Below are 18,061 nucleotides of genomic sequence, written 5' to 3' on the forward strand. Positions count from 1 at the left end.
CCTCCCTGGAGGTGTTCAAGGCCAGGCTGGATGAGGCCTTGGGCAACTTGTTCTAGTGGGAGGTGTCCCTGCCTATGGCAGGGAGTTGGAACTGGATGATCTTTGAGGTCACTTCCAATCTAAGCCATTTTATGATTCTATGAACTCCAGGGATGGGGCTTCCACTACCTGCCTGGGCAACTCGTTCCAGAGTCTCACCACCCTCATGGTGAAGAACAACTTCTTTCTAACATCCAGTCTGAACCTACCCATTTCTGGCTTTGTTCCATTCCCCCCAGTCCTATCACTACTTGATATCCTCAAAAGTCCCTCCTCAGCTTTCTTGTAGACCCCCTTAAGATCCCAAAAGGTCACAGTAAGGTCACTTCAGAGCCTTCTTCTCTCCAGACTGAACAGCCCCAAATCCCTCAGTCTCTCCTCATAGCAGAGCAGCTCCAGCCCTCTGATAATCCTTGTGGCCCTTCTCTGGACACCTTCCAGCACATCCATATCCCTCTTGTAATAGGGGCTCCAGAACTGGATGCAATAAATTTACTTGTAAATTTAATATTCAGGTTTGCTAATTATGCTATAATGAGAGCATTTTAAAATGCCATACTAAATACTTAATCTTCAGTTTGTGCCTTTTTCTGTGTGCAGATAGATGTTTGTCATCCTAGATGGGCATAACCAGCAAAGATCATGCCAGTGTCTCTAATCAAACATTTGAGTTTTTCAAATGGATCTGTATTATCAGAGATTTTTTGTTTGCAATCATACTTACTCTCTGGTTTGAATGTGTGTTGATTAGTTAGCTGTCATCTTAGAGAAACAAAAAGTGGGTAAATGTAAACCCAGATATATTTTTGCTAGTCATTATTCATCACTGATTGGTTTGATGGAAAAAATATACATTACCTCAGCAGCTGAGCTGAGGTCTTATCCGTCGTGCTAATTATACTCAAATAGCAATTGCCATTTCATTTTCCTTTTTGAGCTTCTTAATAGTTGTTTATATGTGCTGTGATTATCTAGTTTAGTCTTCCTTGTTTCACCCTTCCCCTCCCTCAAAATACATCTCTTCTGAAAATGGTAAGAATATGGCTGTAGCCATGCCCTGAGAGTGACTCCAGTTGTTTCCTCAAGGCAGCTTTCATCAGCAGGAGGATGCTGAATCCTCAAGAGTGAATTTAGGGTTTGCAAGGACTGATGGATGTCACTGCTTCAGAAGCAAAAGTCAGAGAGTGTCCACTGCTCCCTTTGCTATTTGGTGTTAGAACTCATAGACTCATAGAATGGTTTGTGTTTGAAGGGACCATAAAAATCATCTTGATTCAACACTTCTCTCACGGGCAGGGACAGCTTCTACTGGCTCAAAGCTACATCCAGCCTGGCCTTGAACTCTTCCAAGATCAGGTTAGATGATGAGGTTTTACTTACATATGAGAGGTAAGATTGTGTCTTTTTAAAAGGTCCAAGTAACTTTTAACCCAAATGACGAACAAGAGTATGCACATTCTAGCATAGATAACAGCTACAACCAATTGCTGATTGCAGTACTTATTTGCTAAGGTATCACACTTCACTTCTGCACGTACAACTGTGTGCAGTGTTTTTTAAACAGCTAATTTATGAGGGAAAGGATGATGTTCTAGTAAGAGTGAAGAGATAATGTTCACGATCTACTGTGGTTCCAGGCCAAAAGAACTCATTCACGTGCTGGTTTCAGTTCCTAGCTCTTCACCCTAGATTCTATGAATATGGGAGTTATGTGAATATTCACTAATATTTTGCTTCAGTTTGTCTTTCTGTGATGTTTTCACCTTTCAAAGTCTATCTGTGTGCATATTCATTGAAGTTCCATCCAAGAGTAGAACATGCACAAAGCATAGTCTTAACCATAGGAAAAAAATTCTGCAAAAATTACATGTAAGCTAATTATTAGTAAGATTCTGCACAGGTACAACAGTCTGAGTTACACAGAATTGTCAAGGCTGGAAGAGACCTCAGAGTTCATCCAGTTCCAACTCCCCTGCCATGGGCAGAGACACCTTACACTAGACCGTGTTGGGAACTGTTAATTTTCATCAGCTTCCTGCATTATTAAAAACAAGAGGTGCCCAGAACCTCACTGAGATCTATCCCAAGGGAATACAAAGAAAGCTAAACCTCCCAGTGCTCTTATCTTTCATTTTCTATATAATTATCCTGCTTTATACAGTTGGTGGCTACTGTGAAATTGAGAATGCCAGCCAGATTCCTACTCATTGCAGCTCTGGGTTCTTTGTTACTTGTTTTTCTTACTGTTGGATACAGCCTCAGCTGCATGGTTCCCTTCATGCTCTCTGCTGTGAATATCTTACCACCTCAGCATCTATTCCTGTAGGTATTATAAGGGAATATCTCCTGAGCAGAGAATACAGAGAAAAGAGTAATGCCTTTTAAATTTTAGCTGCTAATAGCTCTTTAAAGCTATGGAAGTTATTTTTCCATCATGTGCACTGGTTATTTGACTGCTAGTACCACAGAATCATAGCATGCTAGGGGTTGGGAGTGACCTCCAGAGATCACTGAGTCCAACCTCCCTGCAAAGCAGGACCATTTAGAGCAAGTCACACAGGAAAGCATCCAGGTGGGTTTTGAAGATCTCTGGAGGAGGCTCAACAACCTATCTGGGCAGTCTGTTCCAGTGCTCCTTCACCTTCACAGTTAAAAAGGTATTCTTCTCATGCTGAGATGGAATTTTCCCTGACTGAGTTTACATTGCCATTCATCCTATCAGTGGGTATCACTAAAAAGGGACTGCCTCCATCCTCCTGACAGCCACCTTCCAGATATTTGCAGGCACTGATAAAGTTCCCCTCTCAGCCTTCACTTCTCCAGATTTAACAGCCCCAGGTCTCAGTTTCTCCTCATAAGAGAGACTCTCCAGATGGTTATGTTTTGATGTAGACAGATGTGATATATAAAGATCTCTCACAAGACTGAAGCCATTTTAATAATGAATATTGATCTTAGGCAAATTTTGAATGCTTATTTTGCCCTTTAGCTTTTGTTCATCTTTATTATGTTTGTGAGGATACCAGAAACCTCTGTAAATTTTAATAAGCAACAGAAGCCTTAACAAGGAAACAAGTATTTGCATTGTTTGTCTGCACTTAAACAGATGAGAGGCAGCCCTAGAGAAAAGATATAGACATGTGTATATATATAAAATACATCATTGATAGGTGCAAGTTGGGAAAAAGTTGCTACTAGCAACATGAACACTTGGCAAAATGCCAAAATATGAGCAAATGCCTTCTGAAAATTACCAAAATCCAATAGTGTCAGGAAAAAAATATGAGCAGTGGAAGACCCAAACTATCTTGTGATTAGGAAAGATTGGGCAGAAAAGAAATTGCTTCTTTGGAAATGATGTCATTGTTTCAGTAGTACTGAGCTCTTTGGCACTGCCCCTCCTATTCTCTCTGGATATAAACATAAACCCTGCTTTGTTCTTGGATCAGAAGGGGCAGGGTCGGTCTTGTGACTAGTTTGTTTGCAAGAGTTTGAGACTATCTGGCTTATCACCTGCTCTTTCGCTGGCATCTTGGCACTGACTCTCCTGGAAATTCCGTGGAAGTGGTAACCATGAGAGTTCAGCGTGGCCAAGCTGCACTGCATGAGCAGCTGCCAGTAGGTGAGAGGTAGTGCACAGAGATCGAGAGGAAAATGGAAGGACAGCAGCTACAGATACATCTTGTTTCAAAGGTGACACCTGGAACTTCTACCCTCTGCTACTGATTTATTGGTGCCTTTGTCCATTCAGTCTGGGAACTGTGGAGCTGTGGCTGTACCCCATTGCCATGGGTCCAGGGCTCAGGAACACGAGATGCAATGAATACATTTGTCCTGTTGCAAAGTGAACAACAACAACAAAGAGCTTTGAACAAATGTGTCAGAGTGGTACTTCCAGTAAAGCTTATAAATCTAATAATCTGTGAACAACAGAGGGTAGGAGCAGAAACAGAGGAAGGCCAAATCATTCCTCAAAATACCAGGCTTTACAAACCCTTCCATGTACCTGGTTTTTATTGCTCTGTTGAGAGATTGAGCAGGAATCATCACTCAGATCTAATTTTCTCTCCCATCCTTCTTAGAGTCCCTGGGAATATGTATATCTACCTGGAGATATGAAATTGTCCACAAAGAGTTGGAAAGACGGTAGGGGAGACCTCTCATGAAGCTGGTCTTGGTGTGAATGATGGGAACTGGAGGCAGATAGAAGCAGCAGTGGTACAGTTGCTCTCAGTTGTGTCACCCACACAGAAAAGGCAGAACCTCACAGGTCACCTAGGTCTGCTAGAAACTTCTGAAGATTTGACCTCCTTTCTTTGCAGTGTGTCCTAGAGCCTCCACTAATGAAACCTTTAATAATCCCTAACCCAACTCACCCCTTAAATGTTGCACTAATTCTCCACAACTTTGTGATAGTCCTTAACTGGTATCTAGACCTTTGTTATTCTTACCTTGGGATTTCCCTACAGGAAAAGATCTCTGCAAACACTTTTTTTTTTCTTCTCACAGGCCCAGGTTACATTCAGAGGTGATGGCTCTTGTTACAGGCTCCCTGCAGGCTCTCCCAGACGGGTCTGTGTTCCTCTGTGAAGTGTGGCAGCAGGAGCTGGCATGCTGTTCTATTTGATGTCTCATCAGAGCCAAGCGCAGCAGGAAGAAACTACTGTGTCTAAGGTACTTATGATCTAGATTCATCCCCCCCCCTTTTTTTTTTGTAGCCACATATTAATTTATTCAAACTTCCAGAAATTGTGTCATTATTTTACTGATATATTTCATTACCACTGTTTCTGAGTAGCATAACAGAGCATTGAGTAGAATATCTCCATTTAAATCACTGCTCCTTTCAGGCAACAGCTGAATCCCAGTCCCACTTCCTACAGTGCTTCTAGCTTTCTCTATCATGTCTGTCTTCTGTTTCCTACTAGGTGTGATACTTGATTCTCAGAACCTTACAGAGTCTGTGACAAAGCTACTCCTGGTCTTGGAAGAACAGGCACATATAAACAGAACCCACTGATATGGTGAATCCATCTGAATTTTAATTACCAATAGGATATGTCATGTCCAGTAAGGACTGACTCAACCCTTGATTTTGCTTTTTCCCAACGCTGCTACTACTGATGATGTATCTGACACATTTTCAGACCTGTAGTCTTAGCTTTACCATTTAATAAAGGAGAAATGGCATTCTTGAAATGCTGTCACTAGAAACTGGTGATGTATATCCCAAGTATAATGCTGCTTTTCTTTGACAAACAATTGTTACCCAGTCCCTGTTTAGACATTGTGAAATCTCACATGAGATGCTTCTATCACCTGCTCAGACCTTTTATGATCTTAAAGGTTAACAGCATCGCTTATGGAATCATAGTGTAGACAACAACAAACTGAATCCATAATCTAGGGAAGTATTTCTGGCCATGTTAAACCCTTAGAGCACAGGGGGATTCATTGGCAAATTTGGTAATGCAGTTAATTTCTCTGTGGTCTGCTTAGAAAAAGAAAAGCAGCACTGGATTAATGATTAATATCTTTGAGGGCTAATGTTGCAGTGACACTCATCCTACTATTGTGACATAAGGGTGTACAACAAGGACCCTCTTGTTCTAAATGCTTACTCTTCAAGGTATTGTCATTTGATGCAGGTCTAAGTGAACAATAGCAATAAGAACAATGATGAAACTGCAGTACAGAAATGATGGAAAGGAAGTCCGACAGAGCCACAAAATCTTAATTTGAATAAATAAATAAAATAGTGGAAGAAGTGGCTCACTGTCCCTGCTGATATCAAAGAGATTTTATGCTCTGTTCTGGCTGTGTACAACAGACAGAACATTGTTGCAATATGAAGATGTCCGGTGTTTTGGCACGGTGCTGGGATGAGCAACCCTACAATGGCTCTTTTGCAAATCCTGCCATTGCACTGCGTGAAAGACACTGGTTTGGAAATGAAAGGGAGTGATGCCAGTAATGGGAAAACAGGCTTGGAACGAGACTTGTGGCTGAAGGGAAGCCAACAGGCAGTCCAAGAAAGGACACTAAGGAAAACACTGGCAAAAAGGTTCTGACTTAAAGTGAGAGCTATTCAAAACTGAGGTCAGCCCAGAACTCTAGGGACCTCAACAGGACTTCTGAATGCCTTCAAATAGAGACATTTATTGATGTGTGACTTTATTTGTAGCGTTAATGTTCAGCTTCAGGTTACACACACAGATTCTAGTTGACTCTCATCCAGTATGCTGAAAAGCCCTCAAGTATCAAGGATTTTCTCCTGTGAAATTAACATAATAAGTTTTGTTTCTTTTTCACTCAGTTAAAAAGACATCAAGGGTTCGAGGTCTCATTGCAAAGCACTCTCATCAAGACTTAGGTCATTTTTCTTCTCTTGTGCTTTCTCTGGGAATGTCTCAGTGCCATCTTTGGAACTGGATACAGTAGCTTTATTTTGGTCTTGTAATGCCACAGAAGAAATTTCTTCCCTGCTGTCAGGGTACAGCCCATTCTCTTGTTGCGTTATCTTACTGGCAGCACGAACGTAATTACTCACACTTTGCCTCCCACTTCTTCTACAGAGCCTTCATTTTCCAAGAGAGTTTTCCATTCTTTGCATATGACTTCATCGCTAGGAGTCTGAATGTATAGCTTTGCGTTTGGTACAGTTAAATGTGCTTTGTGCTGACTAGTTCAAAATAAGGTCTCTAGCTCACAAACTGCCCTGCTCGGCCTCCTTTGCCTTGCATGAGCTTACCATGCTCACAAAACATCAGTATAGCTCACATGGATCTCCTGTCTCTTTCTAGGATGCTACATGTGTTATTAACTGCTTCTAGGATAGATAATGCTGAAAAGCATCAATGTGAAGTCTTTGTGTCTTTTAAAGGCTTACTAGGTCAAAATGAGCAGACAAAGAGGATGCAGTCTTAGATGAAGGAGCTACTCTTTGCAGTTGAGGTCTTTTTCCTTACCTTCCCAGATGTTTCTAATGTTGCCACATCTAGCAGTGTTGTGTTTTCTGACCTGCCTGCCATGATGAACCGTGCGTGTATGCCAAAGAAGGAAGGAGAGAGGTGTATGAAATGTACCACAGCCCATGGAAATCTGAAGGTAGGTGCCACTTGGCTGATTGCTACTGAAGCTCAGCAAAAAGGAGCAGAACCTTGCCCTGCAGTGCTCTGTCAGCCTTAGAAACATAGAACAGCTTAGGTTGTAAAATAATTTTAAGCCATTTTAAGGTAACCATTTTAATACAGTGTTCATCACTAGATCCCCTCATTTTTCACACAGGGATCATCAGAGAGAACTTCACTCTTCTCAGATGAATGCAGCAAGGTCCCTGGCAAAGCTTTTTGCCCTCATGTTGGTCCAAAGTTATGATTTAAGAGGGGGACCCTGGAAGTGGCAGTTGTTTCCCTTGGATCGTTAGAAGCAGTCATGAAACCATTCAATTCTTTGAAAACCCTTTAAATCTTTCTGCGTATCACAGTACTCAATAGCAGTTTTGTGCCTTCCCACCACTCCTCCGGGCAGTGCAGAGATCTTAAGTGGAAAGCTGCCCTATGTAAACTGTGCAAATGAGCTGATTAAAATTGCATGTGCCAGCAGCCGTGCTGCGGGACAGCTTCCCCCGGCTGGCCGGGGACCCCATGGGAGACCCATGCCCAGTGTCTGGAAAGACGGGCGTTCGCGGCCTGCCCGTGCCTGCATCGGGGCAGCTGGCACACTGACCGTGCCAGGGAGGTTGTGAGGGCACGCACCTCCTCTGACCGGTGGCTCGGAGGTGGATTTTATTCCTGCTACCCTTTCGTTAACAACTAAAACAGCCCACTGAGGCGCCGCCCGGAGCAGACATGGGGTGGGGGCAGAAGCCCCGAGCCCGCGCGTAGGTGGGCGGTGTGCGCGGCTGGCACCCGGCGCCAGCCCGCGGGCTGAGGTGCCGCTGTGCCCGCACCCTCGCACATGCTCACTGGGGCGCCGCGGGAGTCTGGGCATGTGCAGAGCGGGCCGGGCCGTTCGCCGCGCCCGCCGCGCCCCGGGGCTCCGGCCGCCGCCCGCTGCCAGGTGAAGCTGCACTAGGTGAGACGAGGCGCGGCCGAGCTGAGCGGGGCAGCCGCTGGCCGGCGGTGGAAAGGCAGGATGAACAGCTCCGACGAGGAGAAGCAGCTGGAGCTTCTCGCCAGCCTGAAGGACCAAGGTAGGGGCGGGCGGTGCCGGAGGCGGCTGAAGGGAGCGGCTCCCCCTCTGCCACTGCCGCTGCGGGCCCGGGCGAGGCTGACGGGAGCGCGGCCGCGGGGCGGCGTGAGGCCAGGGCTCCGCGCCCAGCGCCGCAGGGGGACGGGGCGCGGCAAGGCAGGCGCGGCCTGCGGTAGGAGGGGGTCTGTTGCGGCCTGGGCGTCCACGGCCCCGGTGAGTAGCTCCGCGCTCGTTCACAGGGCCCTTTCTCTGCCCATGCAGAGAGGAGAGAAAAAAAAAAGAAAATAAAAGGTTTAATAATATAAACGGCGGTAGCGACACGTTTTGTCTGTTTCCCTTGCTGGTGTCATTCCAGCAACCTCACCTAGCCGCAGGTGAGAGGGTGAGCGCAGGCGTCGTGGTGGCCGATGGTGGGCTGGGGTGAGGACAGGAGGCTGAGGTTACGTGTAGCACATGGCTTGTCGCTGCTGTCAGCCTGGACTTTCCTGCCCGACACTGGGTTTAGCCGGCAGGGTTCAGGACTGGCGACGAGCCTAGTAAATCGGAATGTCTGACTGGCCCCAGGGGGTGAAAGTCCATCTGTCTCGCTGCCTGTGTGGAGCTGAGATCCACGTGGAGTAGCTTTGCGCCTAACCTGGCATTCTGTCCCGTCTCCTGCCCGGCGTTCAGGATCCGATACTACTCCAACCCTTCAGAAGCTCTCTGCCCCCCTCCCCATCTGTGCAAACTTCCCGTTCATAACTTTGGGCTCACCCTGATACGCCGTAAGTTCCTGCAGAGCCTTTGTATTGCCGACGTAAATGAAAGTGCTTGACCTGTGCTGGTTTGGCTCCCTCTTTGAGTCACTCTTAGTGCTTTCGTTAAGAAAAGTTCAGTACTTCAGCTTTGTAGGTGTTCAGCTGCCTCAATGTGTAGTTTGGCTCAGAAACTAAATGATCGTAATATTTCATCTTTTGCAAGAAGGGAAAGGAAAAGAGTTTAGATGCTCAAAAGGCAGCCCATTTTTTAACTTCTTTGGTCAGCCCATCTCCTAGCCAGGTAAATCCCGCAGAGTTTTTACCGTGGTTTAAGTAGGTAGACAATATTTCAAGTAAACCATCATTACTGGGCCTTTGAATTGTGGACATCTGCTTGTGAGCAAGCATCAGGTGACTGGTGTGCCAGCTGCTTCACAGCTTCAGGCAGTAGTTGCAGAGTAACGATGCTGTCAGTCACAGCTGAGAGTTTCCACACTTGCATTCTCCCAGCCTGGGAGGAGCCGTTCAGAAAGGACCTATTGAACGAAGTTGGGTAAAAGCATGAAATTAACATGGTTGTGATCAGCGCCCAGCTTTCTGTCTTGCTGACCGTAAATGCACTCAGTCACCATTGCTTTTCTTCACCAAACTTCAGCTGGATGTTTATGAGCTATTTATGACCTTTTCCACACCTTGAGTACTGTGTCCAGTTCTGGGCCCCTCAGTTCAAGAGAGATGTTGAGGTGCTGGAACATGGCCAGAGAAGGGCAACAAAGCTGGTGAAGGATATGGAACACAAACCCTATGAGGAGAGGCTGAGGGAGCTGGGGTTGTTTAGCCTAGAGAAGAGGAGGCTCAGGGGTGACCTCATTGCTGTCTACAACTACCTGAAGGGAGGTTGTAGCCAGGTGGGTGTTGGTCTCTTCTCCTGGGCAACCAGCAACAGAACAAGGGGACACAGTCTCAAGTTGTATTGGGGTAGCTATGGGCTGGATGTTAGGAGGAAGTTCTTCCCAGAGAGAGTGATTGGCATTGGAATGGGCTGCCCAGGGAGGTGGTGAAGGCACCGTCCCTGGAGGTCTTCAAGAAAAGACTGGATGGGGCGTTTAGTGCCATGGTCTAGTTGAGTGGCTAGGGCTGGGTGCTAGGTTGGACTGGATGATCTTGGAGGTCTCTTCCAACCTGGTTGATTCTATGATTTTTTTTGTTGTTATTGTTTCTGTACACTCAACATTGTAAATTCATGATTACCAGCTACGCTGAATAGATTCTGACTTACAGGGATTTAATTTGCTGTAAAATTCATTATAATCTTATAGATGTATATATCGATGACACAAGACCACAAAATGAGGCTAAAATGTGGGGTTTTCTGACAGATTTTTTTTCTCTCCAGGACTGTTTGCTCTGGAGGAATTGTTGGTACCAAAAGGACAGTTGCTAAAGCGTTAGTGACCAGTTGTAAGAAAAGGACAGACTTAGGATATTCTTTAGACAGTTCCTAGCCTCTTGAAACTGATAAGACTAGGACTTCTGGTGTTTGAAAGTTACAGGACTGCAGGAATTAGTTCAAGGGAAATTTACTGTAATTTGAGGACTAAGTGTCCCACATTCACTTATTTGTTGAAATAAAAGCTGTACTGAGCAGTTGCTATCCCATCGTTCTTGATGGACATTTGTTCCTACAATAACATACTAATACTTGTCCCCACAATAACTTAGTAATAGAGGTTTTTTTCTTTGTATGACTGGCAAGAAGACTTTTTTATGGGTGAAAAGCTACCCAGTGGAAAAGTTCTGAAAATACTCCCTGATACACTGTTTTGCATCTGAAACAATGCAAATTTGTGGTAGCACAGTGTAGCTCAATTAAGTGACAAGACAGAGAGTCCAAGTGATGGAAAAAGTAGTGAGATGCATAAAGTTATCCTAATAATAATGACCTAAATGTTGTTCCTGTAAGGAAGTAAATTTGTTTCCTCTTTACATACTATAAGTTTGAATCTGTAGTGTGCTCTGCAATCTCATTGACTGTAAGGCTAGTTGAGATACTAACAACTCTCCTCATCAATTTTAGGATGCTTTGTTAAATAGAAGCAGCCTGGAAAGAGGAAAAAATCTTACTGCTTGCAGATATATATAAAGAGTGTTAACTTTGGAAGTAAATGCAGTTGATGGAAGAGCCTGCTGTCTGAATGTTTGGAATAATGTGTGTACATACAGGAGTCCTGTCTTCATTACACTCAAGGTGGCTTTTGACTTCAGATCACTGTAATGTTGTGGTTAGTAATAAGATTTCTGAAAAAAAACCCATGTTTTTATTTGAAGAGATCTCAGAAAACATTCAGTAGTGCTTGTTTGGCTGCTTTTTCACAATGTGCTTTTCTAGTCTTGAGAAGCTTGCCTGACACCAGGTAACTAACCAAGAAGTGATGGGAGAGGTAGAGGGGAAGTCAAATAGCAGTCTGTGTGATATGTGACTGATTGCTGTCACATTTTAACTGCTGCTCATACTTTTACTGAACAACGTCAGCAGATTGAACCTGAGGCAGGTTTTTTGTGGCTGTCTGCTCAATTCTCAGTGGCAGCTGTTGCACTGACTCATGTCTGGGCAAATTCACTTGGTCATTTGGCAGGGCTCTGAACAGAGACAAGGACAGTGAAGTTATCTGTGTGCAATATATGCTTATCTTTCACTCCTGCTGAATTTTCCAAGTCCAATGTGTTAGACTCAGATATCTGATACTGATCATTCTTCAGTGTGTTCCATTACCAAGTTGAAGTTGAGCATCATGAAGAAATGTGATCTCTGTGTTGATGATATTTAAGACTTCAAATGTTTTAATCCAGGGATGGCTTGGTTAGATAAAGCAGGTCTGCCATGAATATTTGTGTTATCTAACTATACTCTAACAGGTATTTCTAGCAGTGCACATTTAGGTTCAGTTAGTCCTTATAATTCTTATAGGCAAGACTTAACATTGAAATTAAACTGCAGCAAGTGGACAAAACCTTCTGTTATTAGTGGTTGGTTGTAGAACCTGAGGAATGGTAGCAAGCCAACAGCTGCATCATGGCAATGGTTGGTTACCTGCCTGGAAGATTTCCTTGTTTGGTTTTATTTGTGCTGCTGGCAGTTTGCCCTTAAAGGCAGAGTAACCTTCCACTTTGTTCAGTTGAAAACAGGAGTCAGCATCTAGAACGTCTGGAGTTACAAGCTAGGTGAAATTACACTTCAGCTGCCACTGCTAACAGTCATATTTCTGGTCACTTTGCTAAATAAATTGCAATGGTTAACAACTGCTCCTAAGTACTTACCTACTGAATGTGTTTATATTGCTTGTATAGTCTTCATCACTTATAAAGGTTTTATCTTGCTCTTTTTAGTAAGAAAAATAGGAAAAGCCTCACTACTTCACTCAGTGTAAACGAAGGTGTCTTTTCTGTTGTTCCTTTTGAATTAGACACATTATATATGACCTTGTTTTACTAGTAAGTACTTTTTAGCCATAGTAAGCATCTAATATATGAAGATTTTACTTCAGTTAATGCATATTTTCTGTGGCAAGTCTGGGTTTGGGAGACACAGTTTTACAACTGAAAAAATCAGAAGACTAATGAATCATTAAAGGAGCTTCTGTTTATGAAGTTACCAGCTTAATTTAATGCAGATAAAGTGCATTAGTAAGTGTTGATAGGACAGTCTCTTCTAGCCAGCTGAGCTGAGGAGAGAGTAGCTGGTGAATGAGGAAGGTCACATTATGAATGAACATGCTGTGTTCACTCATGTTGGCTATTTTGTGGCTTGATTTTTTTTACAGTAAGAGCAGGGTGAACTGGCAGTATATCTTGGGTAGCCCAGAATATTTTGTTCATTTCACCTTTTTCCAGACTTTTTTTTTCCCTTAGTCTTAAAATTAAGTTGTAGCATTGCTCTTGGGCTGCACAAAGGTGTCTTGAAGCAAAGAGATGTGTTTTGGGTCCTGACAAATTGTTTCTGTAATACTGCTGTGCATCAGAAATAATCCTGTTAAGGATAAATTTAAGTTAGCATTGGGCAGGGACAATATCTCAAGAGGTCTCTGATATGTATTTGTTACAGTTTTTCAGTATTCACTGGAGGCTAATACCTACTGCATAGGCATTTTACTGTCAGTAGATACAGTCATTAAGGTTGGAAAAGACCTCCAATTGTCAACCCAGCACTACCATGACTACTAAACCATGTCCTGTTGATAAGCGACAGTACTGCTACTTTGAATACATGATGTATAGCTCTGGAATTTTAGTGGCAAAACATCTTCACTTGTTTGTTTCATTCTTCACTGACTGATTGCAAAGAGATTATTACAGAGTAAATTATTTATAGCATAATCTGAATGAATCAAGGTGAGATGTAAGAAGTTCCGAGGTGCTCAGGTGCTGGTGTCATGAGCACCTTTATAAATTAAGGATCAAAAATAGTCCTATCTCTCAGATTAGGTTTGAACAAGTCCTCATACATCAGGATTTATTGCTTGTTGATCTATAAATGAGTGTTAATGATCATAGAATCAGTCAGGGTTGGAAGGGACCATAGGGATCATCTAGTTCCAACCTTCCTGGCTATGGGCAGGGACACCTCACGCTAAATCAGGCTGTCTAGAGCCTCATCCAGCCTGGCCTTAAACACCTCCAGGGATGATGATATCTCTTAATGTTCTGAAGAGGGTTTTAAGGCTTTGTGGCATTTTGAATGTCAAGTGTTACCTAGTGCTGTTGGTATTAATTATTCTAGGGTAGTTTTAAAACACAGATAATTGCCACCTTATGCCAATTACTGCTTCAGTTAAAATTGTGTGCTCTTCAATTTTTTTTAGGTGACCTCAGAACTTGTTTGTGCATAAGTCACTTGAAAAATTCCATGTAAAAACTTCCCAATAATCCCCCACACTGTTGAGAAAAAGAAAAAAAATCTTTGGCCTTTGCAGAGAATCTGATACACAGCATGAGAGTGGGTGTAGTAATTTTTTAAAAAGTATTATTTCTGTTTCCAGGGCTGACAAAATCAGCAATTTCTTCACTAGATTTAGTGTTTAGTAAATCCACACCCAAACCCTTCAATTGTGAGAGCATCGTGTCAAGGCTGCTACCCAATGAAGAGCAAGCTTATTGTAAGGTGTCAGATTCTTACTGTGCATTAGCAGTGGTCAGTAGTTTTGCAGCAACAGTCAAGGGGTGGGCATGGTAAAAAGGCACTGTGTGAATGCATCATGGAGTAGCTGATCCATCTGTGTTTGCATTCCATGATGAGCATGCCATGGATTACCATCTGTGATGAAAAAGGAAGGGGCTATCCTGAACGTAGTGTGGCTCAAGTTAGAAAGGATTCCAGAGGTCATCTACTCCAACCTCCTTGCCATGGGCAGGGACACCTCTCAGCTAGACTTGGCTGCTCAAGGCTTCATCCAACCTGACCTTGAACACCCCCAGGGAGGAGGCATCCACGACCTCCCTGGGCAGCCTGTTCCAGAGTATTACCACGCTCATACTGAAGAACCTCTTCCAAAGAGCCAGTCTAACCCTGCGTGCAGTTTAATTCTCAGTCTCACAGGTGAGCCCACGCTGGGAATTGCTGGAGTCTTGTGTAAGTGTCCTCAATTTTTGATAACTTCTTGTATCCACACCTTAGGGGCTGATGATTCAGAGTTCTTTCTTCATAGAGCAGGTGTCAAGGGTGGGGCAAATCTGTATCTTTCCCAGTCATTTGTAAAGTATTGAATAGCCAGTATGAGTTTGCCTTGAAGGTGAGCAAACATCACTGGTTTTCAGGTACAAAGAAGTGCAAATTGTATCTGTTGACACAGGTTGGTGGTGTTTTTCTTGCATATGGGTTCTAGAAAACTCTTGTTCTCTTAAAGGGAACAGGGGACTAAGTGGCTTAGAAGTGAGACAGTGATCAAGACGCACAGCTTTTGCCATCCTGTGTAAGAAAAATTGTTTAACTTGAGGCGCTCTTGCTTCGAGCAACTGCATCAGTGTGGGGTTTTTTTTGTCGCCTGTTGATCTTCCTCCTCTTGTTTTCTGCTTTTTGAGTACAGGTTGTGGGTAGGGCTAGTGAGGGAGAACTGGGAGCAAAGTAAAGGTGTAGGTGGAAGACTTGGTTTTACTCGTGTGGGGCTGCAGGGAAGGACTATTAAATTGCACAAGTTGAGAGGTGGTCTGCTGGAGAGCAGCCATGTGGACGAGGATCTGGAAGTGCTGGTGGACAAGAAGCTATCCATGGGACAGCAATGTGCCCTGATGGCCAAGAAGGCCAAGGGGATCCTGGGGTTCATTAAGAGAAATGTGGCCAGCAGACTGAGGGGGGAGGTCTCCTTCTCCTCTACTTTGCTGTGATGAGACCTCACCTGGAGTGTTGCCTTCAGGTTCAGGCTTCCAGTTTGGGAGGGACAGAGATCTACTTGAAAGAGACCAATGGAGAGCTACAAAGATGATTAAGGAGCTGGAGCACTGCCCTAAGAGAGGCTGAGGGACCTGGGGCTTTTTGGTCCAGTGAAGGGAAGACTTAGAGGAGATCTAATGAATGTGTATAAATATCTCAAAGCTGGGGATCAAGAGGAAGGGGACAAACTCAGGTGCGCCTTGTGATAAGACAAGGGGAAGTACAGCACAAGAAGTTCCACCTGAATGTGAGCAGGAACTTCTTTACTGTGAGGCTTCCCAGAGAGGTTATGGAGTCTTTCTTTGAAGACTTTCAAGACCCATCTGGATCTGTTCCTTTGTGACCTGCTCTAGATTGTGGTCCTGCTGTGGCAGGGGAGTTGGACTCGATCTATGAAGATCCCTTCCAACCCGTAACATCCTGTGCTCCTGTGATTTTGAAGAAACCTGGTTTTATTTGTTTTGCTCTTTAGCTATACATCTTTACTTGGAGGAGCAGAGCTAAGCACTTTGCCCAGCTGTTTAAATTAGCAGATTTCCTGTGAGTATGCATGTGGCTTGTGACTTTCAGTGGTTTTATTTAACTTTCTTTGAGAGCCCTGGAAAATTTTGCAATGCTTGTTGTTCACAGCAGAGCTGAGGTTATGGCTTATGGCTAATACAGTCAGCAAGATCTTGCCATTTCCCCAGTGCTGGTTAGAGCACACAAGGAACACAGTTCTGTGTTTTGAGTTACTAGCTCAGGAGCTAGTAACTCTGTGACCTGCATCTCTGAAATGATCATGGATAAAAAAAGGTATTAGGATAACTTGAGTACATCTGAAGTACTTCTGAGCTACTGCTGCAAGCAGTAACCCTGTCAAGGGCAAGCAGAACAGTGATGCCATGGACCTGGCTTTCAGGAGTGAATGACGTTAGTTTTATTTCAACAAATTTTGAAACACTGGGAAGAGGGGAAATGAGGGATGTCACAACAGTGTAAAGTGACGCTATTTGTGAGAGCTTCTTATTTGGAAAGCTCTAAAGCTAGAAGGGGCTAGTAGATTTTCTGATGGCTAATCTGCCAAGCTGTGCATGCCCATGCATTCTGATACATGGTAAGATATGTTAAGATGAAACTCCAATATTGCTACTGTTGTCATCTGAAAACCTCTGTATTCATACTCTATAACCAGTTTTAATGAAGTTGGCTTGAAATAAAACCTATACGCTAAGGTAGATCTCTTAGGTACAAGAAAACTCTGGGAAGATGCTGAGGGACTGGAATAAGATGCATGGTGATACCTCATTTTATTATTGCAATATGCATCTCAAAGACTGAACAGTGTTCCTTTATAGCAGGGTTTGTTTCTCTAATGATCAGAGATGTATCCAACTTCTTTCCAGTGACAGTAAAATTTCTATGGTCTTAAAGGCCAAGCAGTCCGCATGGGACATGCTGGAAGAGCAGTAGAATTGGGAAGTGGCAGCAGTGGCATGTCCCTAGGGGTTAAGAAGGGCATCTAAAAATACACAGTAAACTAAAGTGTAATTGATGGCTAATCACTTATTGCTTCTGGATATTATTTACTGGCTTGAAACAATGGAACTCCAGGTGGAGGCTGATAGGATGATGAATATGAGTCAGCAGTGTACCCAGGTGGCCAAGAGGGCCGACGGCATCCTGACACATATGGGAAAGAGCGTGGCCAGCAGGACCAGGGAGGTTTAGACTGGACAGTAGGAAAAACTTTTTCATGGAAAGGGTTGTCAAGCACTGGGTTGGACTGCTTGGGGAGATGGTTGAATTGCCATCCCTGAATATGTTTAAAAGCCACATATAGATCTGGTGCTTGGGGACATGGTGTAATGACAGACTTGGTGGAGCGGACTTGATCTTGGAGGTCCTTTCTGGCCTGGATGATTCTGATCCCTTCTCTGCTGATCTCGACAGCTGAGTTCTTATGTGATCTTAGGTGAATCATTCAATCTTCATGTGTCTCTGCTGTGGAGTTTAATGGGGAAAAAAAGTCTAGTAGGGCATTAGATATTAGGAAAAATGTTCTTATGGAGAGAGTGGTCAGGCACTGGAGTGAGCTGCCCAGGGAGGTGGTTGAGTCACTGACCTTGGATGTGTTTAAGGGTAGTTTGGATGGGGTGCTTAGGGATATGGTTTAAGGTGAATCTTGAAGAGTAGGGTTATAGGTTGGACTTGGTGATCCTGAGGGGCTTTTCCAAGTTGGATATTTCTGTGATTCTGTGACTCCTGTTGGAAGAAGATGTTAATAAATAAACAAAGTAAATACTCTGGGGGTGCTTATGTGTGACAGTATTGCTTTAACCATGCTTTCTAACATTGATCTGTAACCTGAGCCAGTGTGGGTTTAAAATGGTGACTGCAAGCCAGTACATTCACATTGTAATTTTTGAACTCGGTCAATAGGGTTATTTAACTCTCCATTGATCAAAAATTGATTGTTTTGGGAGCCACCATGTTTTTTCAGCCACTTGCCAATTACTTCACTTCTAGAAGGATATTCACTTCATCTGTAGGCTATTAATGAAGCTTATGACCCATGTAATCACACAAGTCTCTGTAGATAGCCAAAAGAGCTTTAAAATTAATGAAACAAAGAGCTAATGTGGATGAGGAGGGTGCTGCAATACTGACTTCTTTCATTTCTTTTTCC

At 43.7% G+C, this 18,061-nt stretch overlaps 1 protein-coding gene across 6 annotated transcripts in view; it reads left to right on the forward strand.

The window, feature by feature from the left end:
- Positions 1–18,061, forward strand: part of SHTN1 (shootin 1) — a 99,855-nt gene that overhangs the window by 16,191 nt on the left and 65,603 nt on the right. For 2 of the 6 annotated variants that reach the window (XM_064144297.1, XM_064144299.1), the window contains 2 exons: positions 4,549–4,713; positions 7,016–7,146. In XM_064144297.1, the coding sequence (XP_064000367.1) occupies positions 7,119–7,146 (28 nt within the window). In that variant the 5' untranslated portion in view covers positions 4,549–4,713; positions 7,016–7,118. Of the gene's footprint in view, positions 1–4,548; positions 4,714–7,015; positions 7,147–7,727; positions 8,234–18,061 lie in introns of those variants that run through there. The other 4 variants (XM_064144296.1, XM_064144300.1, XM_064144298.1 and 1 more) reach the window with 3 other exon arrangements.

The sequence above is a fragment of the Pogoniulus pusillus genome, chromosome 6, assembly GCF_015220805.1.
Source record: "Pogoniulus pusillus isolate bPogPus1 chromosome 6, bPogPus1.pri, whole genome shotgun sequence".
Lineage (NCBI taxonomy): Eukaryota > Metazoa > Chordata > Aves > Piciformes > Lybiidae > Pogoniulus > Pogoniulus pusillus.